At 45.8% G+C, this 27,165-nt stretch overlaps 1 protein-coding gene and 1 long non-coding RNA gene across 2 annotated transcripts in view; both read left to right on the top strand.

Annotated features, from left to right (window-relative positions):
* Positions 1–3,288: 3,288 nt before the first annotated feature.
* Positions 3,289–6,586, top strand: LOC130606795 (uncharacterized). Its single transcript, XR_008974051.1, has 3 exons — positions 3,289–3,325; positions 5,452–5,557; positions 6,520–6,586. It is a non-coding gene; the product is annotated as an uncharacterized LOC130606795 (long non-coding RNA).
* A 9,018-nt stretch (positions 6,587–15,604) lies between these two features.
* The window catches only part of ISM1 (isthmin 1), a 38,945-nt gene continuing 27,384 nt past the window's right edge, over positions 15,605–27,165 (top strand). The window contains exon 1 of the mRNA XM_057423325.1: positions 15,605–15,790. Within this exon, the coding sequence (XP_057279308.1) occupies positions 15,656–15,790 (135 nt within the window). The 5' untranslated portion in view covers positions 15,605–15,655. The remainder of the gene's footprint in view (positions 15,791–27,165) is intronic.

Genomic DNA, 27,165 nt, shown 5'->3' with positions numbered 1-27,165 from the left:
TTCATATGGTGCCAAAAATTCCCCACAGATCTCTCTGGTCCCTCAGCATTTGGCTATTTAAAGCAAACACATTGTGTTTTAAATGCTAGTTTAGATCCATTTTCCATATGAGGAGGTGGGATGCAATTAATTAGCTGTTCTTTTGATTCTTAAGTATCAGATGTACATTTCAGAAGGGCATGGACTTTTCACAGAGACTAGGAAAAGGAAATAAAATACAAGCTGCACCACTTAAGTCTTCTGGGTATAGATCAGCAGAGGATTATCATGTGTATTTTATTGCTACCAATGGTGATCGAGTCACATGAGTGTTAATACAAACCTAGGAGAAAAAAATCCGGATGAAATCACAGTAACAGAGTTTCAAGTGTTTATTTTAGTCATAATTGCACTGTTTTTACATAATGCCTTTGATCTGTAGGTTGAAAAGAGGCAAAGCCAGTAGTCCACAGTAGAAATAACCAAAGATAAACTTCTCTGTAGAGTTTAAGAAAATCCAGTCCATAGTCAGAGATACACACATGGACATGCACAGTGGGGAGGTGGAACCCAGACCCCAGCGTGCCAAAAAATACAACTCATTGCCATTTCAGCTAATGAAGTCCCTTTTCTGGGTTTCATTGGGTCTCCGTTTGCTTTAACCTTTATGTGGATCATCTACTAGAGGAAATCCAGTGTAACAAAGCAGTCATGTAAAATGAGGGGAGAAACCTTTACACCTCCCATCCAGGACTGCAAAAATAGATAATAAAGCTCCCAGACTGGAAGGGCCAGCTAAGTTCTCCAGGTCTTTCATCAGCACAGAAGTCCAGTTGTCCTTGTTCCATGGCCCTGTTGGCCATGGATGGTCCTGCAGACCCTTCAGAGGGTCCCCTCCAGGCTGAGAGCCAAATTTACCATCGCAACAGCAATTTGGTGCCTATGTCAATGTAACAAAATGACCAAAATGCTTCTGTCTCCCAGAAGCAGCAAAGTCCTGCCCGTCTGCTGTCCTACCAGGGTTGAATCTGCTCATCAACCTGCACACACAGGGAGCTGCAGCACCAAAGAGAGTGGCCTCTGCCCTCTTGGATCGGGGAATGATCCAGAATAAACAAACCTCATAGCCTCGTTTATCTCTTTTATTTTCTTTTCCCCCCTTTTTACCCCTAAAGCTAAGGAGCATCTCCTAACTAAAATGCTTGCAGACTGAGGACATGATACTGTTTAATTGCGCAAGCCCTTTATCATCTTTATCTCTAGCCAGAGAAGAGAGCAGGTTTGCAGAGTAACTATAAGAGGAACTTACTGCCTTTTTGTAAGATCTGCTGATGTAGTTGGGAAAACAGACTAGGTTTCTGTTGCACAAGTCCTTTCTCAGGTCCCTCTTCTACCAGAAGGCCAAACATGTTTAGTGCATCCTGTGGGTCCCTTGCTTTATATTTGGTGACAATGTATGAGCATTATTACGTCTGCTCTTTTCTTTACTTTATTCCTTCTGTAGTTATCCTAAACAATTCCTCAAGGGTATCATGCAGGTTCAGTCTCCCAGAGCCCTTTCTAAACAAGCAGAGGAAAAGGCATGTTCCTTCATGGGGCATTTCAGTGTCAGAGCCTACCACAGCTACACCAAAATGCTCTTGTGAATAATCCCCTCCCTCACTCAGGTCCAGGGGGGATTCAGGGATGCTATAGGCTAACAGAGGTCCTTTTGAATCCTCCCATCGCTCTACCGTCCCATGCACTGTTGGTATATAAATGCACATTATTGTGAAAGTGAATCCCACTTTAACACCAAATGTTTCAAAAACAAAGCTATAAAATCCTTAACAACTCAGTTATTAACTTTAAATGAATTGTTTAGGTTGTTTCCTTCCACACACCCCACCCCCGTTAACTTATTCTTGAGGGGAATGTATTTCTGGAGCCATGTGCTTCTCACATGGTTGAGGCTAAAAATAGCTTTAGAAACTCATTCCAGCTAAAACTTAATTTAAAATCCAATTTGCCAGCCTAACACAGACTGTAACCAGTCTCTTTGCCTGGTTTCTGTATTTGTAATGATAGCCTTGACCAGTCTTTTGAGTGCTTATTATTCCTGGATTTCCTATACCTCTATTTAATAATATATATATATATATTCACACACACATTCCTGAGCCTAAGGAAACCTCCAAGTTACACACAAAATTCATTTTCTCTGTATGGCCTGGACTTCCACTTGAGCAACAGGCAAACTTGCATTCTCTTATAAATGCACATCTACACTGTGGAGACAGGCAGAATCAGCCCTGGTTTCTTGTCTGGTTGAGTGGTTGGGGTTTTTGAGAGAGGCTTATCAGGTAAATTTGCAAGTATATTGTCCAAGTACTGAACTATTTTTCTCAGGTTCTTTTTGTCAATGATGGGCAAATCAGATGCTTCAAAATGTCTGAACCGCCACGGGTCAAATCCTTCTTCCATTTAACTCGGTATGAGTTTTGTCACTCATTTTAAAGCCAAGACTGTAGCCCATAATAGACCGTTATGCAATCACTGAATGAAAGGGATGTTTTCTCCTTGCCCTAGATAATTAAGTTCAATGGAGAACCTTTCTATTCCCATCACTAGCTGGTGTCTTTAATTGGTCTTGAGATGACTGTGTCCTGAGCTCCAAGGGTTGAAATCCTTTGGAAAGGAGATTTTCAGCTTGTAGCTTATGAATCTGTAGAGCAGCAATAAGCAGCTAAGGAAAGCATTGTCAGTAGGCTCAGGAACTGCATATGGATCCATACATCTGCTGAAAAAAATGCAGCAGTCCACATTAAGGACTATGGAAAACCACTGATTTTGCTAATGTTACGCTATCTGTGGAGGAGATTTTGGTCTCCTAGAAATGCTTAGATTTGTGGAAAAATTCTTGATTCTTCTGGTTTCACTGCTTTTCTCTCTGAATCCCGCTATGCATTTCTACAGTGCTAGGCATTATTTAGTTATCCTTTTTGCTTTCAGATGTGATAACATTTAATGATGCTGCATTCTCTCTGTCCAATATATGGAAGAGGTCATTTCCCTTTGCGTAAACCAGTCGCTATTTTGACTGGACATTTGCATGTCCACTTGTATGCCTGCTCCCTTCCTTCATTTTGGTCCTTCTAGGTCCCCTCTCACATGGAGAAGTTTCCTTGACCTTGGTTGTCGTGTGTAATTTTTCATCTATTGGTTTCTAATTTTGGCGTAGAGTTATCACTTAAAACACAAATGGAAACAACAGCAAGAGTATATCTTCAGCATTATTTTCTCCCCATCCTTCACTGCATATTCTTCTATGCACTTCTCCCCAGGCAATTGTTGATCACCCATACAGGTTAGTGGGGTTCCCTTAGCATCAAGCAATGCATGGGAGTACTTCTGCAACGTCATTTCTGCTACATTTGTCTACTTGGACTTTCTTCATTGTTGCACTGTCTATTCGGAATGGAGTTTCGTCCTATTTCTCTTCAGCTTTATTTAGCTTCATCAGTTTTGTGTTATCTGCCAAATTTAGCACATCACTTCCCAGTTTTATCTACACATACACATCTATATTTGTGTAGAAAATATACGTGTGTGTGTGTTATTCTACTCTTTATTTTTACTGTTTAAATAATTTCCAGACAATGGTAGAATTTTGCCTTTTCAACCATGATCCTTCAGTTCATTTAATAATCTCTGGAAAGTCTTTCTACAAGGCCAACTAAGCCTCCTCTGTGATTCTGCTGAAAGAGTCAAATAATGCCAGTGGGCTGGAAAGGTATCATATCTCTTTCCATGTTATGCTTGCAAGTCCTCTATTTCTTTAATGATCATATCAACTATTTTACTTGGTACTGATCTCTACAATAAGTAAGTGCCATTACAGATATAAGCTGCGCACTACATGAACCAGAACTGTTTGTAGTCTAACTGCTTCCAAGAAGGTTGCCATCTGTTTTCTAGAGTCAGAATTAAGGCTGCCATATTTAACTCATTTGAAAAGATATTGCAGCTTTGATGATCACAAGAAGGAGACAGAAGAGAGCAACTTAAACGTTTACACGTTCATTTTCCCCCAAGATGCCAAAAGCTGTCTGCTTTAACTTGGTTTATCAGGCAGTTGTATAACATAGGTCAGTTTGGGATTCCTGGGGCAGGGTTCAGGCTCAGCACCCTTAACCATTGCTAACATTTTTGTCACCAAATGTACCAACAATCAGCAGCTTTTAGTTTCACGGGCATCCAATTGATCTCTTCAGATCTACTATCTCAAAATGTATTATTAGCCAGGAATGACCATGTCTTCCAGTACTTTTATGCAGAGATCTTCTATTTCAGTTAGGGGGTAAGATTTTTTTGTTTTAATTAAAACTGATAAATTAGTAAAACCCCTAATGAAGGTGAGGTTACCAGCAAAAGGTGTTTTATACTTGTATAGATTAATCCTGCAGATTGAAACTCACTTTATGTTTGCATCGTCTCTACTTGCAGAGAGGGGGGCAGTTGCACCACAGTATTTATCAGTTTCAACCTAGGAGTTAAACTGATACAAAGCTCCTGTGTCCTTTAAGGAGCCATGCAGAGTTAAAAGGACAGAAATCAGATTTAAAGCATTGCAGTAAAGGCATGCTAAAAAGTAAGCATTTAACACAAAATTATTTGTTAATGGCATTCTAACATTGTTGGAGGGGGCCCGGTACTCACTACAAAAGGCAGGAAATTCAGAGTTAGCCCTGCCCTGTGCACCATCACTTTCTTTGCATGGGTGGGTTGGAACCGGTGCTCTTACACACAATATATTGCGCTCTGGGTTGCTCATAGTTTGTCTACATGGTCCAGTTTCTCATCTGATGGTAGTGGCCTCCAGACTGTGGGTACTCTGCAGCACCAAATACCACTGGGAGCAAGACTCCCAAATGCAGCTGTTAAGCCTATTTGAGGCAGGCTCACCCGTACTGCTGGCTGGTTAAGGAGCTGGGAGTTAAAATCTGCAGCTACTGAGGCTGCTCTTCTGCTTTGGAGCCTCTTTGACTTCATTATTTCCTCTATATATGTCAGCATTAGAAAAACAAGCTTGAAAAACATCCCACTAATTTAATACACTCAAGCTTGAAGCTTGAAGACTTTAAGAAGAAAAGAAGTGATTCTGAGATTAATCGTAAGAGCTGAACAGCAGATAACAGCCCAGGCTCTAACTACTCCAACCCCCCTTGTGATTAAATACACAAGCAAAAACTTATGTGTGCACCAAACTCAGCCCAGCTCCGGGGGATTAAAGGCAGGTATCCAAGGACAAAATCTGGCTTGCTGTTTGGCAGGGACAGGGATTTGGAAACCCCATCCACCACCACATCCATGAAAAGAAAAAAAAAAAATCAAAGGCCAGCAAGCAGTAGACAAAGTTCTGTTCTCTTTGGAACAAAGAGCTGCCAAAATGCTCATGTCAGGCTTTTTCTCTTCTTCTTTTCCTTTGGGCAGGCAGGGCTGGGTTGCAGCCGAGCTGCTCACGGCCTCACCCAGGGAGCACAACTGCTGGGTCAAGACAGAGAGAGCAAAGACATGCACGTGTTCAGGTTTCCTTCAGGTGTATTGATGATTTGGAGCTTTTGCTTCACTACCTATCTCGTGTGTCCTTTAATGGAACTACTGGCAATGAGGGAGTGATTTTTATATCGTGTTTTTTCTCATTGGTTTGAATTTCTAAAAAGCATCATTTCAGCAATTTTTCCCTGTTCTCTCACACACACAGAGCAATTGATTTAGACAGGAAGAAATTGCTTTCGACAGGAAGAATTTCCTAAATTGAGTTAGACTTGAATCAAATAAATAAAAACCTGTTTTTAAAAGGCACGGTGGTGCTTTGCATTCTGATAAAAAAGAATTCTTCTATTCCCACTTGTTTCTCAGTGAACTTTCATCGGTCTGTTTAAAGTTCTGCAAGTGTGAATATTCATATTTCAAACATCTGGCTTGCAAATCGAGCATTTCAGAAGTACTATATCCTCACTTACTACAGAATTGTCAGTAAAGCTTCAGTAACAACCAACTCATTTCCTCACCAAGGGCCAGTTCTGCCTTACTCGCACAAATAGGCCTTCTTTTTTCTTCCATTGACTGCAATGGTAGCAGACTCCATCCTGAAATAGCGGCCCCCTGGTTTAATCCATGACAAGAGACAAACAAATAGACCCTTTGAAATGAGTTTCATCTTTTGTGTCCCATTTGTTGTCTGAAGCAAGTGTCAATCGGATCTTTTCCTGTCTGTCTGTGGTTGAAAAGCAACATGTAGGTAAACCCACTTGTAGCATTTTACAGACTAACTCCCCAGGGATCTACTAAAAAGCTACTTGAGGTTAAGAAGTCAAAAAAGGGTTAATTTGCTCCCCCCCCCCCCCCCTTCTCATCCTGTTTCAAGTTGTTTCTTGGTTTAAAACCTCTCTACCCTCTCCATATACAGTAAAAAGACACTTCATACACAAGGGGCTGATCCTGCCTGCACTGAGGTTCATTTATTTGTAAATCATTGGAAAGAATTTCTTTTTATAGCGGGCCCAGCCACAAATTCCCTATTTTCTTGAGCCAATAATCTTATCAACCACCTGCTTTGTGGATCTAGTGCCAGAAAGAGCCTCGGAGTTCTGAACCTTGTGAAGAGGTGACTCTGGAATGAAAACTGGCTGGCTGGAATGCCCTGCCATTGGATCAGACTGGTGGACTATCCAGAGAAAAAACTACCAGCAGCTCCAATAGCAACAATAAGGCACGTTTTAAGAGAATGTGTATAAGAAAATGCACTGGAAATGTATAAGCTGTTATGTGATATACTGCATAAAATGATCATTTATAGCCAGCGCAATGAAAAGATGAAGTCTGAGCTCCATCAGATGGGGCTGTCTTGTTATTCAGTGGTGCTCACCCCTTTTTTGTGCCAGTCTTTCTAAAGCCTCCCATGAGGATTTGTGTACTCACTGCACAAGGATGTTAGCAATAAATAGAGGAGAAAAATCCTTGTTTCACAGGAAATAACAGCAAGGTGGAGCTCCAGGTATTGCATTTTCCGTGCTGTTTTGTTTCATACTTGCTGCTGTCTTCAGGGTACTGGAGGGGTGAGAATCTCCTGCAGGCAGGTCAGCTGTCTTGAATAAACACGTACTTTGATCTGCAGTGATTTCCTCAGCTGTGTGCACCAAAGTGTTGCACATTCAAACTGTTTTCTCTCCCTTCCTCTCTCTTTCAAGCGCTGAGCACTGCTGTAAACCCACCATGGCCATGTAAAGAGGAGCCTCCAGCCAGCCCAGCCCTGCATCCCTGGCCAACCACAGTGCTTTGCCCAGAACCTCTGCCTCTGGCAGGACCAGGAGGGATGTTCATGATCTCCCAGAACCTGATGGGTGGCTGTGCTCTCTCCCTCCTCTTCACTGGCATGCACCAGGCAGCAGATCTGCTGCAGAGGCTTGTTAGCTGCCTTTCTGTAGCTTATCTCTGTGCTTTGACCATCTCATCCAGATCCACTGAGACTCACCATCCCGCCATGGAGAGTAGGTGAAGCTGTTGCTATTCAAAGAGCACTTGGGACCACCAGCAATCTGCACATTTGTTTACCAGACAGTACACTGAAGTTCAGTAGCAGAGAACATTCTTCTTAGAAATAAATGCTTTAGATGAGAGGCCTCAGATTCTCTGTTTTCTTTCTCCATTGCTTTATCTTACATAGAATCATCCTCCTTTGAAAGCACATTTCAAATTATTCCTGTCCTCTACTAGCTAGGACATCCCCCAGTGAGCCAATCACTATTTGGTGTTACAGTTATCATTGTAGTATCAAAAACACAGGCACCACTATGTTGAAAGGTGCACTAAGGGAGGACATTGAATCCAGCCTGCACTTCAACACTGGTGGAAGGAGCATCTAATACAACTGCCCATCCTTAGTCTGACAGAAATCAATTTGAGACCCCAGCAACTTGATAAGAGAAGGGACACATGCCCTAGTTTAAAGGATTTCTTCACCTGCAGTAATACCTATGAGCCAACTCTGTTTCCTTACAGCATGCCAAATGGCTGTGTAACAAATCAGCCTTCACTGAGCACATTGTCACAATCCCTGCAGAAGAGAGATTTGTTTTCCATAAGAGCTTTTTTCTCCCTGCATCTCAGCAAACATTTATGCTTGAAAAGGTTGTTGCAGATCATTCGGACATCTCTGCACCTGTCATCAGGCTCCGATTTGGGGTACAAAGGGCCTCAGAGAAGAGGTGAATGGCAGGGAAGAAACCTGCCCTCATTCTCAGTGTTTCTGCCACCTTTGTTGAACAATAATGACAGGACTGTGGCATTATTCCTCTTGCTATGGTACATAGTGTGGAGTATTTATCTGGAAACATTAGCTGCAGATTCTGTTATGGAAAAGAAGAGGATATTTATCACTAACATGATTTAGCTCCTAAAGCACTGGCTCCAAACTGAGCTGAGAAACCCCAGCGTAAATTCAACACACTTGTTGCAAGCAGTAGAATACGCAGGTTTCAAAACCAAGTGTTTCATTGATGTGGCATAATTTGGATTTGACAGAGCACTGCACAAAGATATTAGGGAATCCAGACCATCAGCTATCAAGTATAGGAACTGATTTAGTATGAACAATAAAATAAACCCCTTGAAGCCTCTACCCACGGGGCATAACAAGACTAGGGAGACCCTTACCTCTGCTAGTACAGCAACATGCTAGCAGGAGTGTGAGTGGCCTTGCACAGATTGTGCTCAAGCTGTACTAAATCACCTAAGTGAAGTCAGGGGACACTTAGCACCTGCTGCCATCAAGGAACGAGCTATGGTATCTTTACCTTTTCTGTGCTAATGAAAGCCTCCCTGCAATGGAGACAGCTCAAGTCTTCTTTGAGAAGGCAGTCAGCCCTTCATTTCACCCACCATCAAAGTGTTTGGTCTGCAATCCTCCTTCCCCTTCCCTGCTGCAGCACTGTCCTTCAGCTACTCAGCTGGCTTTCTGATTATGTTTTCGTTTTTAATTAAGTTCCTGACCTCCACAGGCACAAAGTAGTCTTGGGAAAAAGCCAGTTGCAAGCCAGCAATATGATGTTGTCCCTGGGGAAGTGAAGGGTTGGAAACCATAGGTGTGGGAGGTGTGAACTGCTCTGTTTATTACTTTATTTAACTATCAGAAAGGCCACTCATCTGCTGCTGAACATAGGGCAAGACTCAATAGAAGTGATCAGCCAAATCAAGCCTCAGCCACACAACCCCTTATGATGATTTACACCAAGCTGGGCCAGGACCACCTCCTCGCTCTGCTCTTAGTTCCCACCAGAAGTGTTTGTGTAAAGCTCCTTCTCTGCAGTACCCATTGCCATGCAGCCACAGACGGGTAGGTACACACGAGGCGAGCTGCCACATTATTCATTATTATATGTACTAATTCAAATTTAATGACAAATTTGGCTGAGCCAATTTAATGGATGAGCCAATTTAATGGTTCACTGCTTCCAAAACAAGGGGCTGCCTCCCTGCTCCTGGCCAGTGAGCCAGCTCTGCCACATGGCTGGCTCCACTGCCAGCAAAAACAACAGGAAAGCATTCACCTGAGCTGATGTGCTGCGATTTGCTGAACCAAGATAACTCAATCAGTCTTCTGAGCCTTTACTCCATTTCATACATCATAGAATCACAGAATGGTTTTGGGTTGGAAAGGACCTTAAGGTCCAACCCTCTTGGTTGGAACCAGCAATTCGTAGCACTCAGCTAAACCAACCTGCAGCGATACACAGCTGCGTTCAGAGGAAAGGGGGGTGCTGGTTTCACTCTGTTTCTCTGAAGAGGCAGAAAGGGCCCCATGGCAAGCTCTTAGGAGAGTCAGCAGAATTTAGGCTCTTTGGGCCCGCCTGAGAAACACTGCTTGGTGTGCTTATTCCCACAGTCCCGTACTGCCACATCTTGGCAAAAGCTTCAGTGCGGTTGCACATCATCAGTACAAAAATGTGCAGGATATTGAAAAGTGAAAATGTGGCAGAGTGTAAAATAAACAGGATTCGGTATTAGAAAACAAATAGCAGGCAGGAAACTGGGCTGTTTTCTCCATTTCCATATCCCATCGTTCAGACTGCACGTTACACGTTTCCGCTTCTGCTGCGAGTTTTAATGAATTTCCAGACTGTCACACAAGGTGCTGCAGAGCTCAGAAATCCTGACCCAGCCGTTACACCAGGCTGGTGGTAAAACATGTAGGTGGGAAGGAAAGCACCGGACTAGGAGAAGCAGGGAAATAGAGAACTCTAAACTGATCAGTTCTTTTAAAAAGAGGGGGGTTACTATTCATGTTGTGATTTATTGAGATGAAGGACCCATAGATCACAGAAAGACTTAGCCTGCCTGCAGGAGAAGGTGATTCTTTTTTTCCTTTCCTTTTTTTTTTCAAGAGAAGACCCTTGTGTGAGTATTTGCAGCTTATAGCTAAGAGGTTGGAGCTAGAAGCTAATCAGCCATTCTGTCTCCTATCTGCTGATCTGCTGGTGTTGGGGGAAGGGGAATGTGGGCAAACAGGCATTAAATTCCACCGGCAGGCGACGGGAAGGTATTCCTTGATAAGCAGCATCCAAGATGATGAGCGGTAAAGCAAAGCCCCTGTGAGGAAGCAGGGGAAGAGGCAGAGAAAGCTTTAGCCATCTGTCTCAACCCAGCCTTGCTCAATGCTCGCCAGAGCAGAGGTCACCACCAACAATAATAACCCTCAAGAAGCCAGATGTATGCTTTCCATTCACCAATAATCTACAAAGCGTCTTAGGGTGAAATCCTGGCTCCTCTGAAGTCAATGGGAGCTTTGCCAACGACTTCAGTGGAGCCAGGTTTTCATCCCAGATAATTTTAAAGCAACCCGCAGGCTTAAAGATAAAACAGCATCCTGGGAGTGGGCGCAGGCAGGAGTGAGCTGAGGAGGGCAGATGGGGCTCTACCAGCTACACTCCTCTGACAAGCTATCAGTCTTGTCAGAGACAATGCCTCCGCAGTCCTTCAGCAGTGTACCAGGACGGACAGTGCAGTGGACAAGCAGGTAAGCACCAATACCTTTCAACTGCTGGGCCAAATGGGGTCTAAGACCCAAGTGAGCTATGATGTTCTGACATAAACCCACCTTTATGTGCTCCCCACTTCTGAGATAAAGCATATAAAGTGACGTATGTTGTGATATATCATACAGCATTTTTTTCTCCTCCCTCCTTATCCAGCAGTTCTCACACTGGCCTTGAAGGGTGTCACTTGATGGCACTCATCCGAAAGGAGGGGGTTTTCACAGTTGACCAGGTACAATCAATGACTATTCATTTCAGTCATTAGGACCACCCAGCCTCTGCAAGTGCTGGGTTCAGTTAGGCAGTATTTTGTTTTCAGGACTCATAACACCAAGTGTAGGTGCCTGCACAGTGATATAGTGAGGCTGACCATATACAGTTCAGTAGACAGCACACGGGATGCTTAGGCACGATGGCCATGGCAGGAGACAGGCACACGACTTGCAGTGTCAGCGAGGACATTGCAAATTCAACCCCAGGCACAGTTCCTTGGCCTTGAGCACTGAAGGGGCACGGTGGCCATGGACAGCTCTTGTGCATGTTTGCTACAGTCTGGTCTAAGGGAGACCAGGAGGCCCTTCATCTGACAGTGCTGTCACTGAAGCCAACAGATCCTTGAAACACCTCCCCAAGAGAGTCCTCACCACATGGTGGGGACAGCAGCAACCCCCTTTTGAAGCCATGCAGTGAGGAACATAGGATCTGTGGGGCTTCAGAGAGGCAGAACATCAGATGTTGAGATGTTGAGCTATAGCAGCTTACTGACTCCTGACAGCAGCCGAGCTACACTACCTGACCATGTTGTATCACAAACGCTGAGAAAGTGGGGGAATTTAACCCACTTCTGAAGAGCTTCAGCTCAATGTATTTCCTCTGGCACTGGTGAGGGGCTGGGAATTCACACATGCTGAGTCTGCCTTTATCAATGAAGGGAAGAGAAATAGGAGGTAAAAGCTGAGGTGTGAGCTGTGAAACTTCACAGGGAAGGAGCTATGAAAGGAGCTCACCTCCCTTACCACAGCACCACCATCAGACCCCCTTACTGATTTACCACATCCCTGGAGCAACATCCCCCTCAGCCTCCCCATGGATATTCTCCCCCAGGCAAACCCTCACTTCACTTTCTAGGGACTAGACAGCAGCTGCTAGAGCAAGCTTTCCCTCTGCTTTTAAGTCCATCTTCCCTACAGGTTGCACTTCAGTCATCTGGACTCATCGATGAAGTCATCTGATTTAACAGCGTTTGTGTGGATTCCAATTGGCATCTACAGCTCACAGTGTGCTCCCTGCTCCCCAGCTGCCTGCCCACAGCCACGCAGGCATCCCAGTACCCAAGTGCTGCTTCTATGCCAAAGTTTTCAAGTGGGAAGAGGCCTTGGTTTCTTGCTGCCACCCGCTCACTGCCAATAGTAGCACTGCTCCATCCCTCACTGTCTTTCCACGGCACTTTAATGCACAAAACTGAATGTCCCACGAGGAAACGCGCACCAGCACAGGCCCATCTCATCTGGATTAAAGATGTCTCTTGGTTCAGTCTCTTTCATAAGGCAAGGGAGAACTTACATTACCCAGAGCTCGGCGGCAGATCCATGTGTGTGTTTTTCACCAGGCTGTCACTCGGACTGTTTCACATTACGAGCCTTCAGCCTCGCTCTGGCTGCCGATTTGTGCTATTAAGCTCTGAAATACAGAACTCACGTGCCAAGTTTCCACTTTTCCTCAACAGCTGGGATCCACTGACAGCCACCAGCCTGGGTCAGACACTGGCAGACCCTGGGGGACAGCTCTCCTGCCTCTTCGCTGCCCATCCATCTCCCTCTTTAACCGCCCCACTCGGTCCCGCTGCCGCTGGGTGCAGAGCCCAGGCTGAGCAATGACAGCTGAAGCACATCAGTGTTTTTATCTTCTCAATATTTTGATTAGCCCAAGGAATGTTTGGGTTAAAAAAAAAAACCCACCACATTTTTTAAAGCCCACGTGACAGTCCCGCAGGTTGTGATGGCTTTATGTGATATCAAATAGCTCTGTGTGATTTGCTGCATAACCCAGAGCATCAGCGCGAGATCAGGTATTTATCAATGAGTTATAAATGGTTATAAACCTGGTGGAGGGGTTGTACCTCCCTGTAACGCACTCAGGGCAGCCCCTACCCTGCACAATCATCTGCGCCCATCGCTCCTACTGCAGTGCTTACACAATGTGTTTGTGGATGAAAACTCCTTAAATCCGAAGGGTTTGGGGTTATGGCTTTTGGTCACATCTTGAGCGATACTCCAGTGCAATTATTTTAACCATGCTCCTGCCTGATGGTTAATCACTTACAGTGGTTATCACTGGAAGGAAACCTGACTGGAAGGGTATGAGACATCATTCCGAGCCATTTGTGACCACAGCCTTCAGACACAATGAGACCTGCAAGAAACCTCCCGTGAGCTCCAATTCTGCTCACGTCCCAACTCTTCCAGCTTCCCAGGTCAGGCACACTGCAGGCAGAGGATCCCACGATGTGCCTTGGGACCTGCTGGCACCGCATGCTGGAAGCACATCTCACCTTTACATCACAGGAACCCTGCTGAGGACATTGGTCTTAGACTGAACATATTCTGGATAGGGAACACTTCTTTTTCACCAGTTGCTCACTCAGACATTTTGATGTCCCGGCTGTCACTGGCACTGAGCATGAGCATTCATATCCTCACTTTTACACATTACATTCCCAATTGTGGAAGAATAACAACTCCAAAACTCCCATTTTCTGTTAGGTGACTTTATTTATGTTTCAAGTTCATTTATTTGAGCTGTGTCCTTGTTACACTGAGATGCATCTTCAGTCACCAAAAAAAGGTTTGGCTCCATCAGACTGAATGCAAAGACACTGCAAGCGATAATCCAACCCTCATTTTCACATCTTTTCAAATTCACGTTCATTTTCAATTTGGGGGGCCTCCCACTCGAGGGAGGAAGGTTTTTTTCCACTGCACTTATGCAGTCAGCAACCAAGAGGAAGGGAAAACCCCAGCAGCCCAAGTCCTCCTGTGCCGGGAATGCACAGACCAGCCGGAGGGGACAGGACACTTCAGCAGAGCTCCGTCCCTGGGGAGCAGCGGTGGAAGGCACTGTGCAAGGTGCAGCGGTGAAGCGGGACGGGTGCGGGTGCCTCGGCAGCGTGCCCTGGCCGGCTGCACTGGGTAACCAGGGCTTGCGGAGGGGCAGGTCGGCACAAGGAGGAGGAGATCGGGGGGGGGGGAGAAACTAGGCTGCAGTAGGAGCTGCAGAGAGGGAGAAGGGAAAGGGGGGCAGCGGGGAAGGGGGGAAGGACAGCAGGGGAGGGAGGCAGGGCAGTATAAAAGCATCCGACACGCACCTCTCCCGACATAAGTGCGAGAGGGCGAGAAAGTTGGGTCTGGAAGCAGCAGAAGCAGCAGGAGCCAGGAGGAGAGCCAGTCGCTTGCAAACACGCACGCACGGTGGCAGGAGAGAGCGCGGAGCTGCCCTTGCCAGCCCTAGGGCCACTGGAGGGAAGAGAGAGGAGAGATGGAGCCAGGTATCCAGCTCCCAGGGAGGGCAGGCAACTGAAGCTTTTCGCAGCCCCTCGCTCTCCGTCCTCACCCGTGTTCCACGGCCGAGCCGGGGGGTAGAGAGGAGGAGGAGAAGGAGGAGGAAGGGGAGCCGGGGGGAAGCAGCGCTCTGCCCCCCTGGAGCCGCAGCCGCCCCGTCGAGAGCTGGGAGCGGGCGGGGAGGTCGCGGCGAGCCCCGCTCCCTCACACCCCGAACGCGAGGGGACGGGCCGGGGCCCGGCAGGGCGGCCAAGGCAGGACAGGGCAGGACGACGCCTCGACGGGCGCCCTGAGGGGGGTCCACGGGGCGGGCGAGGACACGGCAGAGGGGAGAAGCTGGTCCAGGGGCCACCCCCATCCCCTCGCGAGGAGGGAGGCGATAGCCCCAAGCTCTCTCCTCCCCTCGGAGCGTCCCGGCTTCCCCGCCATGTGAGAGTCGTCCCCAGCTCCCCCCCCCCCCCCCCCTCCGCCTCTCCCTCCCTCCTCCCTCTCACTCGCACACACGCTCCCGGCGGCTCCCCCCCGTCCTCACAGCGTCTCCCCGCCGGCAGCCGAGCCCCGCTGCTCTCCGCCAGCCCGCGGCTCCCCGAGGCTGCGGGGGCTCGGCCCGCTCCTTCCCTCCGACGGTGCCTCTGGGTTGCAGGGCTGCCCGCAGAGACGCCGCCGGCCCGCGGCCCCGTCGCGGCTACCTGCCGCCCCCCGCCGCAGCCGGGCAGCGCCGCGATATTCGTCGCCGCCGCCGCCGCGGCGTCCCGCCCCGACGTGGCTCCGCCGTGGTGTGGCGGCCCCCGCTGCTGTTGCTGCTGCTGCCGCCGCTGCCCCGCGCCCGCCGCCCGCCCCGCCGACGCCGAGAGCGGCGCGGCCTCCGCCGCCCGTCCTGCGGCTGCCGGGGCCGGCGCTGGGGCTGCGGCTGGGGCTGGGGCCGGGGCCGCTCCGGCGACGGCGGCGGCCCCGGCGGCGGCGGCCGCCGCGGCTCCTCCTCCTCCTCCGCCTCCTCCACGGCCGCCGCCGCCGCGGGGCCCTAAAGCCGCCCGGCTCAAGAGGATGGTGCGGCTGGCGGCCGAGCTGCTGCTGCTGCTGGGGCTCCTCCTGCTCACCCTGCACATCACCGTGCTGCGCGGCGGCGGCGGCGGCGACCCCCACGGGCCCCCGGGCGCCGGCAACCACAGCCAGCGGCAGGTGAGTGCCGACAGCCGCGCCGCGCCCCCGGGGCGGGACGGGGCAGGACGGGGGTGATGGAGCCGGCACCTGCCAAGGCCTCCCCCGAGCCCCAGGCTCCCGCAGGCGCTGCCGCAGGTACAGACCCGTCCGAGGGCTTGCCTTGTGTGTCACCTCGGGGAGCCTTCATCCCCTCTTCCGAGGGACTGAGGTGGGAAAACGCCGCCTTGGAGGTGTGAGGGCTGGTGCGTGGCGAGCGGGTGGCAGTGCTCAATGGCCATGAACTGTAGGGTGATAGGTGCTTGTAGCCATGAATGACAGAGCTTGTGACCCAGCCAGTCTGATCCCATTGAATTACGTCCAGCAGAGGTAAAGGGATTTTTTGTTAGTTCCCTTCTATTTGCGGGTGGTTCTTTTTTATTCAGTGTCATATGTTGCCATTCATTTCAAATGTTTGGAGACAGTGTTAAAAGCTGCAGAGTCATCAAAATTCCCAGGCAAAGCTTGTGAATCTCTGGTCTGTTGCGTGGGCCCTGACCAACTTTTTTTCCCTGTATCCAATTTAAAGAAAAATTAACAGCCAAATCAGGCAAAGAACTGACAGAAAATGTAGAATAATTACCACCGTAAATCAATGTAAACCCCTTTATCATCTCAGACAGAACCGGAGTACCAGCAGAGCACATTTCTGTAGAGCATGAGGGAAAATGAGCAGAATGTGGGCTGAAATGATCACCTTGTTTGCATGGGACCTGCAGCTGGTGGTCCACAAAGTGAAACCACTGGCAACAGGATGGAACCCGGATCTGTGGGCTCAACATCCCAGTCAGTCACAGGCTGGGATTGGGTCCTCTGAACTCAGAAAACCTCCTGTTGAAGATGTCCATGCTCATTGCAGGGGGTTGTACTAGGTGACCTTTGAAAGTCCCTTCCAACCCAGACTGTTCCATGATTCTGTTAACTTGGTGGGAGTCCTGCTTGGAAGTGCTCCATCGTATGCTTTGGGTAAGGCCCCACGATGCTCTTTCTCCTTGCGTTGGAGTTTTATCATCGGTTTGACATTCCAGGATGGTTTTTTTAACATCTTCAAGATTTCTGGTAATAGTGTTTTATAAATGATGCTTTCTTTCCTCATGGGCACTTGAAATGCCTTTTAAAATGATGTTCCTTGGAAAAGTAAATTTGGAGAGGTTTTTTATGAGGTGTTTGCTATCATTAGAATAACCCTGAATTTGCCTTTTCTTGACAGGCTTGTAACATAATGAGGGAAACATCTGGGCAAGTGGGAACTCTGGGTGATGCCATTTCCCCGAGGAGCTCTTTTTAGAGTGCTATTGTAAGGTTAGGGTGAAGCAAGAGGAAAATCATCTTCAGATAATTATCCTCTACTATTATCATTGCAGTTGGCAGCCCCGTGAAAATCTGTTGATTGTTGACTTCAAGGCTTTTTCCTGTCCATTTATTCTCTTTACGGATAACTTAATAAACCCCTGTGCCTTTAAGCATCCTGATAGCTTTAGCAGTTCCTATTTTCATCGTGTTTGGCCATTTGTAGAATTGAAATGTTTATATACTTCCCAACTGAATTGATTCTGCAGTTATGTATTTGAGAGAGCGTGTCTGTACAAGACGTTATGGGAGGAGATTACATTGATTAGAGCAATCAGTTAAACAGATGGAAGTCTATCAGTTTTGGGGGGTTATAGCTTTAATGGACTCTGTTGCTAGTTGGAAAATGCTGTAACCTGCGTTAGAAAATTGTACTCTGACAGGCAGATGCTTCCATTCAGAGCATCACAACAAGAGCTGGATGGCAAGTTTGCACTGGGATCTTTAGATTTTGGCATTTCTTTGGCTATTATTGTGGCACGTGCAAAATCGTAGTGCAGTGCATTCCCAGGTAAAGAATCCATGTGGAAAGCAAAGCAGCACAAACCCAACCCTGTTGGTTGCTATCACTTATACATTGTTTTCTCTGTCTTGGTATGTCTATGGAGAGAAAAGGCTGTGAGAAGTGATTAGGTCAGTGTTTCACTGGGTGAATTTCATTTGACGAAGTGCGTTACACACGTTGTGGCAAACCCAGGAAAGAGCAATTTCTGCAGCAACTGTTCATGGATGTATTTTGACAAGGCAAATTTGTATGAAAACAAACTGGCTATTAGCAAACAGGGGGTGTGGTATTTTACAGCTGAGGTGGTCTGTTTGCACTAACAAAGTGGTCAGAATTTGGTTCTGTGTGCCTGAAAGAACCTCAATTGTTAGTCTTCACTTGGAAGGAAAAAAGGCAAAACCCCAAAACCATCCCCAGCCCCCCAAAATTACACATCCTTGAGCCGTAGTGGGTTCAGGAGAAATCATCCATAATCTTAAAAGACTGTTGGAGATTTAAATAGCAGAGGCTTGTTTGTATTTGAAGTCTGATTCATTAACGGAGGAAAAGCTTCTCTTTCTGCCATCTCTTCAAATGAAGAAAGGATTTTGGAGGATAGGTTTTGATTCCTTTTGGCCTTTCAGTTATGTTAACCCCTGCAAGTGATTAGGCTGATAGATGAAATGATCCAGAAAAAACTTCCATCCTAGATTAAACAAGTTATTTCTTCCTCCCTTCTGGTGCCTTTCCCCATGCTGTGTGAGCCTCTGGAGTTCCCAGACGTCTGGGACCGTGTTGTGTTGCTGTGACTGGCTGTAATGGTGCAGCAGCAAGGAGAAAATCCCGAAGGACTCTTCTGGTCCTCACTGGGATGGGTGAGATACAGGGACAGGCTTCCTTGGTTCCCCGCTGCAGAAACAGGCACTGGACTTCTGCGTTGCTGCAGTTTCATGCTGCTGTTACAACTGATTTGTGGTAGCGTAAACTAATGCAAAATGGGAAATCCAGATTGGGGTTGTAAAACATCTCATGGTTTTGAGTTGTGAGAGGGAGTCAGCCTTTTGTTTCTCAATCTGATTTCATTCCCTCCTTCCATCTCCACCAAAGGAAAAAAAAAGGAGAATTGGGGAAGGGGGAAGATTTCATGGTTGTTTTTATTTTTCTGGTGAGATCCCGATTAGGTCTAATTGAATTAGCATCCAGAAGTCATTGTGGAATATATTTATGAAATAAATCAGTGCAAACTTTTGCTTCTGAATAAAAGCAAATTGAAGCTATAGTAAGAGATGGGAAGATGCTGCTTGGGTATGATTTCATCTTTTTACATAGCTCTAAAATGAAGGAAAGGCTTGAACATAAATTTTGGAAGATGTTTGTAATACTTCACGATGTTCTAAAATCTGTGCTTTCCTTCTGACAGAAGATACTTCATCGAGAAGTTTATTCCCATCACTTCTAATTTTTCCATAGCAGGCCTTGCACACCAAGAAAAACAGTGTTCCCATACCAAGAAAAATGACCTTATAAAATGTAGTAACAGAGCCACCAACAATATATGCCATAGCACATGAAGTCAGATTCTCCACTGCGCTGCTTGCCGCAGTGTTACATTAGCATGAAACTCAGTAGTTGTACATAAAGCTGGGGCCGTATAAGAGAACGTCATTTGGAAAGAAGCACAATGCTGTAAACAGCTTTTTACTTTTAATCTCCTTGCCCCTGTCCTTGTCCCCCTGCTCTATCTGCATGCAAGCAATTACAGCATGTCAGAAATGTTCTCTGAGCCCTACCAGAACACATTTGACCGCTTGTGAATGGTTGCATGAGAGTCGCTTTGCAAGCCGTGCGAGGAGTCTTTACAGGGCTGAGCTGTTCATTTTCTCCTAAGATCCAGATCTGACTGTACTGTCGGTTACTTTTGGGGCACGTTTCAGTCTTTTTAAGGTTTGAGCGTTGCTGCTGCCCCTTCTACTGGGTTCAGGCAAATTACAAAATGCTCTCCAGCCAGATACAGTGGCGTGTTTTCGGCTTTCTGGCTTTCTCAGTTTAAGTAGGTCTCAAGCCGTTTACTTTGGGAGAGTTTAGACTGAGTTTTTTCAAGCTTATTTGAGCTCTGGAGCTTTACATTTGGCTAGTTCTCATAAGAATTGGTCATCTAAGTCACCTTTGCAAAGCTGTCAATTCAGCCTTTCGCATCTGCGTTTCCCAAGGCTGTTCTTTTAGCCTATATAAGATGCCAGTAAGTGGATGTACACCCTGTACTTAATACGAGCACTAAGTCCTTCTGTGCCTTAAGAGCAGTTTGTACATTACACAACTTTCAGAGCAGGTGGCTTGTGAATGAAGCAGCTGATTCTCTGACAATCAGTGAGATTGTTACTCACCACAGAAGATGCCGTTTCATGCTTTTTGACAGTGATAGTAAAACCTGCCTGTTCTCAGCAGGCTTTGCTGTATAGGCTCTTAGCTGCAGCTCGCCCGTACCATTAGCACATGTTCTTGCAGTTATGCACCGAGCTTTGCGAATGACTTAGACCATGTGCAGTTGATTCTCTCATCTCCCAGGGGAGAGAATTATGTGTGCTCTTTAGTGGTTTTGCTAGTGGGCTGTGGCTTGTTCCAGGATCTAGGGGGAAGGAAGGGTGATTAGCTTTACGTGTGCTGCTGCTGCTGCGGCGTGCATGGAAGCAGAGGATAGGATGGGAAACAAGGGTGAAGTATGGAGACTGCTGCTCTGAGCAGAGGACTGTCTGCTGTTGTCTCTTGCTCCCAGGAGAGATTCTTCTACCTTCCACACTTGTTTCCAGGAAAACCCCAGAAAGCATTAAGCTTCTCCTTATACCTATCACTTCAATTTATTTCCTAGCAAACTAAGGCGTCCCTGATGGAAAAGAGCTACCACACTTCCAGGGTAAGATGTATCAAGCTTTTAGTATCTCCGACTACTGCAATAATTTAGAACATAGATCCAGGAATATCGTATTTCGTTATGGCTTCAGGGAGCCATGTTAAGCAGGTACGAATGTAACTTCCTGCATTAGATTTGGCCAAGGTTCTTGAATGAGGCATATTTTGCTGATCTTCTCTTCAGCTCAACAGATAACAGTTACTGTGCTGCTCCTCTTGGATCATCACTGATCACTTGGATCATGACCTGGAATTAAATCACAGGGTGCCACTGATAAGCACCTGGCATTAAATCACATGGTGGCTCTCAATTTTGTCTCTGTAACTAGAACTCAGAGCAGTTTTTTTCCTAGTGCTTTATACTGAAGAGTCTGTTGGAGTTCTTTATTGCTCTTTTGAACAAGGTTTAGGATCTTTTTCCAGGTCTTTATACTATTGGGGTATTTGTATGAAAAAAAAAACCAGAACATATGTAGGTCTAAATACATCCTGTGCCATCATGGTGTGTTATGTCCCTTCCCATGGGCCTAGAGCTAGACACAAACCATAGTGACCACTATAGAGCAGAGGTGCCAGAGACATTCCAGCTTCTGCCTTTCTTTCCTTGCAGCCTATCCTTATCTGTGCTCTGTAGCTGTGCTGGGGGGAGAATGGTTAAAGGGAAGCCTGCTTACATGGGATTCTGAGCCACATGGCAGCTAGTCTGGCTCATGGTAGTGAAAGGAGTGGTAGGTTTGAGGCTGGCTCCTGAGGAGGTCTAGAGCTGTAATGTCACCCCGGTGACAATGAGAGTAGAGAGATAAATCACTGATAAACAGGTTCTGGAAGGAGCTGGGTTGGTGCTCTTCATGTTTGTTCACCTAACCTGGACAATCAGCACTAGTTCTGGAGCAGCTTTTGTTTTGTAGTCTTCATTGATGGTGTAGAGAAACCTGTTCTACACAGGAAGAACAAAGTTGATCCATCAGAACTGTAACATCTGTACAGCAACAATACAACCACACTGCTATTGACCCCTCACTGTTAGCTGACTGGCACAAAAATCTCTCCTTCTGTCCTCCAGCTTTGGTGGCCAGCCCTTCGGGTCAGTCACATTGCCCGCTCTGTCATCTCTTAATGCCAGCTGTCCATGAAAACAGGAGGCCTGAAACTGAAGCTCTGCTGTTGGTCTTCATGACCCTAAGGATTTCATCATCATTTTACTGTCTGGAACTGGTCACTGTGTACTCCCTTGTGATTTTTAACATGTATGTTATGACCTGCTGATAGGTAACCAAGCCCTAGTACTTAGAGCTTCAGCAAGCTAAGCTTCTCAACACCTTGCTCTGCTGTGGAATTCTTTTGCTGGGGAGACATCTGTTTAACCAATCCAGGTTACATTATATTGGGAACCATGTTTTGAATTCAGCAGTTGTTCTTTTGTGTTTGCTCATATCTCATACATCTGCATAATGTCTTGTGTCTTAGTGTTCCAAAATGGTGGAAATCATCTTCAGAGAAAACAAGGAAGAATGAAAGAATTATTGATTAGGTGAAAACTCTGGCTGTGTTGTGTCGTGGCATCTGAAAACTTTGGGGTTTTAAGATGCACAGATTTGTAGATATTAATGCTTAAGAATTTCTCCTTTTTGTTTCCTTCACTACGTAAAAGTGCAAAGTACCAGTAATGGTAAGAAATTATATTGCTTTTTCATGTGCTTACATTCTTCTGAGCTGTCACCACAGCTTTCCAGTATCTGAAGTGGGCCTACAAGAATGCTGGAGAGGGACTCTTCATCAGGGACTGTAGCGATAGGACAAGGGACAATGGGTTCAAACTTAGGGGAAGATTTAGGCTGGGTATAAGGAAGAAGTTCTTTGTGAGGGTGCCAAGGCACTGGCACAGGTTGCCTGAGGAAGTTGTGAATGCTCCATCCCAGGCGGTGTTCAAGACCAGGTTGGATGGGGCCTTGAGCAACCTGGTCTAGTGGAAGGTGTCTCTGTCCATGGCAGGGGGTTGGAATTAGATGATCTTTAAGCTCCTTTCCAACCCAAACCATTCTATGATTTTAAAATCATGACATGCACTCATACTTCAAATATATATGCTGACGATGTTTCCTTACAAACATAAGAAACTGAAGCAAAGCAGTCTTTGTGCTTTTATCCTGAAAGCATAGTGATAACTTTGGCAGGTTTAACTGTCAGATTTGATTGCTTTATGCTCTTCTATGTTTTGCCAGTCTTCCTTGCAAACAGATGTGGCGGTACCCAGTTGTTGTGTTCGTGGTGCTGTTTAATGCTTGTTTGGCCTTTTTGTTATGACCCTTATCTTTCTGTCTGCTTTAAGTCTATACTACTTAAAAGCTCTTTGAACTGACTGAATAATGTTCTCCATAAAAGGTGACTTCTTTAAAGCGTTATTTTTCAGTGGTGGCAGCGCTAGGCCACTGACACACGTTATTTTTTGTATGATATTTTGAATCTCAACCCAAGCTCTTTGAGGTTGAGATGCCGTTGTTGTGGCGTTGCTTGCGTACAATGTGTAGCGTAATAGGTTTCCAGGCCTGAATGGAAGCTGTAAGCGCTGTCAGAAATGAATAATGAAGTGTAACTTGGAGCAGAAAAATACAAAGTGCTTTGGTAAGCTGCAAAAGGGAGTGTTAAATGATGCAGTGGTTACTGTTGTACTTTAATACCATTGTGCCTCTAGGACACCGATTTTACAACTGTTGAAGACAGAAAATGCCAGGCTACATTCACAGTCCAGAGCACAAAGATGAATAACGCTTCCAAGAAGTAGAGTAGTGAGCTCATTGGTACATCAGTAAGAGCAGAATGTTTCCAGTGTTGGTATTTCCATGTATTTTCGATTTGAAATACCAGAAAAAGAAAGAAAACAAAGTAAAATGTAACTTATTATTGTAATAAGTGATGGCTCGCCACAGAGGTCAGTTGTGTGGCAGTAAAATGCATGGTCAGAGGAGCTGCTGTGGGCGGTACTGGCAAGCAGTGCCGTTATCCTTTTGCCCTTGTTTTTCAGTGCTTGGGGAACACATAGCAGTGGGTCATATTTCGTTATGCCTTCCTTTTGGCAGTCAGCAAGACGAGAGCAGGCCTGGAGTTGTTCACCTCTGAGCTCTTCTAGAGTAGTGCTATTCAGGTGCTTTTAATGTTATGGAGATGCTCATAAAGATGAGAGATAAAGAAAATCAGAGATGAAACTTTCACCACTCTTGGTGGAATCAGTCCATATTGAGAAGATCAAACATACCTTGGCTTTAACACCTCCATGATAGACCTGCGTCCTTTGTGTGTTTAAATTGACCTTGCTCCACTGACTTTCACAAAGCAAAACATGTCAATGACTTGTGTCGGCTGCAGACCCAGCTGAAGTTCCTCTTGGATTTGAATCTTTCACAGCTCTGTTTTTCTACAGAACTGGTACGCATGTAACATGCATGATTTGAGCCTCCATCCGTGAAGACAAGCTGGGCTTTGGCATGTGGCTTTTCGCATCTATTTTCTATCCATCATTTCTATCCATTATGTTTCATTGTTGGTTTCATACGCACTGAAAGATTCTGGACTGTTTTGTTCCACAGTGGCTCTTCTTCCTCAGGAAGATTAAAATTTCCTCTTTGCCTCCATGGCTGTTGAGATCAGCCCTTGTGACAATACCATTATGAATGCAGTGTAGGTATCTATAAACACCACTGAAATAATGTGCCCCATCTTCTGCCACTGTTTACAGGGCTGCTCTAGAAAAGTGGATTCCTCCCTTTCCAAGGAACAGTTACTGAGACAGAGTCCCGTGGGTCAAGTTTAGCTTCCAGAAAGCTTCCTTCAGGCATGGTTTAGTGTGAGGTGTTCCTGCCCATGGCAGGGGGGTTGGTACTGGATGATCTTAAGGTCCTTTCCAACCCTAACTATTCTATGATTCTATTTGCATTCCTATTGAGTAAAGAAATTCTTTACTGTGAGGGTGGTGAGACACTGGAACAGGCAGCCCAAAGAAGTGGCGAATGCTCCATCCCTGGCAGTGTTCAAGGCCAGGCTGGACAGAGCCTTGGGCAATGTCATCTAGTGTGAAGTGTCCATGCCTATGACAAGGGGTTGGAAATAGATGATCTTAAGGTCCTTTCCAACCCAAACTATTCTATGAGTTGGGCATTCAGGTATTGAACAATTGAACACTGTCATTGAAACGCTTTTTCATGTATACGTCGAAGAAAGGCTGGGCAGGAGGTGAGATCCTTGAACCAGAACTGTGCCGTAGGCTGCAATGGAAAGACAAGGTGACTGACAACAGAGCTTAATGGAACGGAAGGAGCAATGAAGAGCGCCTAGAGATACAATTGCTATTTTTGGAAGCTAGTGCTTCAAAAACTAGTCACCTAACTTTGGTATCTTTCTTGCCTTAGAAGTATCCCAGCAGCAGCAGGTTTTGCCAGGAGGAAACCACAGTTACTCCCTGGGAACCAGCTGCCAAAGATTACTGTAAAAATCTTTGTGTTTTAAGATTTTATATTAAGGTGTAATAAAACATAAAATTGCTTGGGTTTATCTGCCACTATATCAGTGCAGGGTTTATAAATGGACTTGATATCTAACATTAATAATCAGATATTTGCTAATGTCTGTTTGCACAAGCTACCCAGAGAAACAAATAAAAAGCATAGCTAACTAGCATGGATTCTGTAACATCCCAATATAGTCAGCTCCTACATCATATTAGTTGCTTATACACTACTTAGTTTCATAGCAAGGAATTATTTAGCCTCTATTTAGCAATACAACAGCAATAAAACTGTCCCTGACTGTAGTGGCTACAGATACAACTCTCATCTGAAAGCATCTTTTGAAATTACCTCCGTAATCAGCCAGGAGTTGTTTAAGGTGCAGTTTATATATTGCCATTTTGTGCAGCTGATTTTAAGGTTCCCTGGACTGCAGAAGTCTGTAAAGGTTCACCGCACAGAGCAGGCTATAACAAAGCAGTTAATGATTCTTGTGACATGAATGCTGCCATTTCAGTTTATTTGAATGCCACTGGCGTTCTGTCTTAAATATATCGCTTCTTATTATTTGGTTGTTTGTTGGGGGTTTTTTTTGGACCCAACTAGATATTAGGCATGGGTATGCATCTTAGCTAAACTATAACCTAGCCAGCCCATGCCTTTTGCCCTGCAGAGTGCCCAGAGTTTTTCAAAGCACGTAACCACAGTGATATTTTTGTAAAGGAATGTTCACCTCATGGGATTTTTTTAAGGTGTTCTATTTTTTTTTCCAAGTTACAGCTTCACTTTATTGTACATGATGTCCAATAAAAAAGATATATGTCTGTGATTGGACTTTGAAAAAGGGCCGTGGTGCCTATTCCATTTAAAGGGAATGAAGTCAAGCAGTAAATTTGCTGGTCGCCCTTTTCATATTGACTGTATCTCGGCCAGCAGTTGGTCTTTGATGTTGTAACAATAGCGCAAAGGCAGAGGAGGAGGAGGATTAGGACCTCCATAATATAAAAACAAGCCTGCATTCATCATGATTTTTATAGAGCACAGTCCCTGTCTATTGGAGGTTTGCAGCGTGGACTTAATGGCCTGCAGAAGAGTGCAGCGATCTTAACATTTGCAGGTGGTTTTCAATTCATCCATCATTACTACTACCATCTCTTCTTAACTCAGAGTTTGTTTAGGCATTCGGCATTAAACTTTTTCTATCTTGTTACTCCTTCCTACAATAGCAAAACAGATGTATGTCATGATAGAGCTTCTGGAGTATCATTTTCCTTTACAGGGGTTGATTGTCGTGTTATTTATGAAAGGCTTGCTGCAGCTGGCCAATAGAGTATCTATTCCTCATCTTGTGCTTTAGAGTCCAAGCTTTTATTAAGGAAAGAATAGAGGTGTTGATATGTATATGTCTAACATTTGTGGAAATATATATCAAAAGGGAACCTAGGGCAGCCACACTACGCCTGTGTCTTCAGGCATACTGGAACAATAGCACCAAAGGTTTTAAATGAACTATTTAGCCTGGTAGAGTCATGGAGCTTTTGATATGCATTTAAATGTGCTAGCTCTAGATCAAAACCTGCAGAGGAAAAGGGTCATCTATTTAATGAAACTGTCTAAGGTACCAAGTTGCTCTAAGCGCTGGTGGGAATAGCTGGGCTTTGAATTGTGAACAGAGCTTGGAAAGAGCTGAATAATCTGTAATTCACTGTTGTAGCTCTGTGTGTAACACAGCAGATGTGGAGGGCAGGATGAATGGAGCACTCCCAGGGACACGACGATGGGCGCAGCAGTGAGCCTGCTGCAAACGGATCTGTATCAGAAGCCCAAAGGCAGCTCTTAGGAAACCATCTGGGGATGCAGCAGGTGAAATTGCTTTATTGCACCCAATTCCAGTGGCCTTTGCTTAAGGCATGATCCTGAAGTGTCCTGACAAGGCCGAACACCTGGAAGCTTCTCTACCACACTCCAAGAAAGGGAAAGGGAGGGGAAAGATGCCAATCTGTAGTGCATTTGACAGTTCAGGGCTTGATTTAGGGTTGGGTCCTGTGCCTTCTAGGTGTTCAGATTAGACCTGTGACTCCAAATTCATGGGCAAGTCACTGCTTGCCAGCTGAGCT

The sequence above is a fragment of the Pezoporus wallicus genome, unplaced genomic scaffold (assembly GCF_028554395.1).
Source record: "Pezoporus wallicus isolate ANWC-B61680 ecotype Strahan unplaced genomic scaffold, APGP_CSIRO_Pwel_v1 contig_4191, whole genome shotgun sequence".
Lineage (NCBI taxonomy): Eukaryota > Metazoa > Chordata > Aves > Psittaciformes > Psittacidae > Pezoporus > Pezoporus wallicus.
This window is presented reverse-complemented; position numbering and strand designations above follow the sequence as displayed.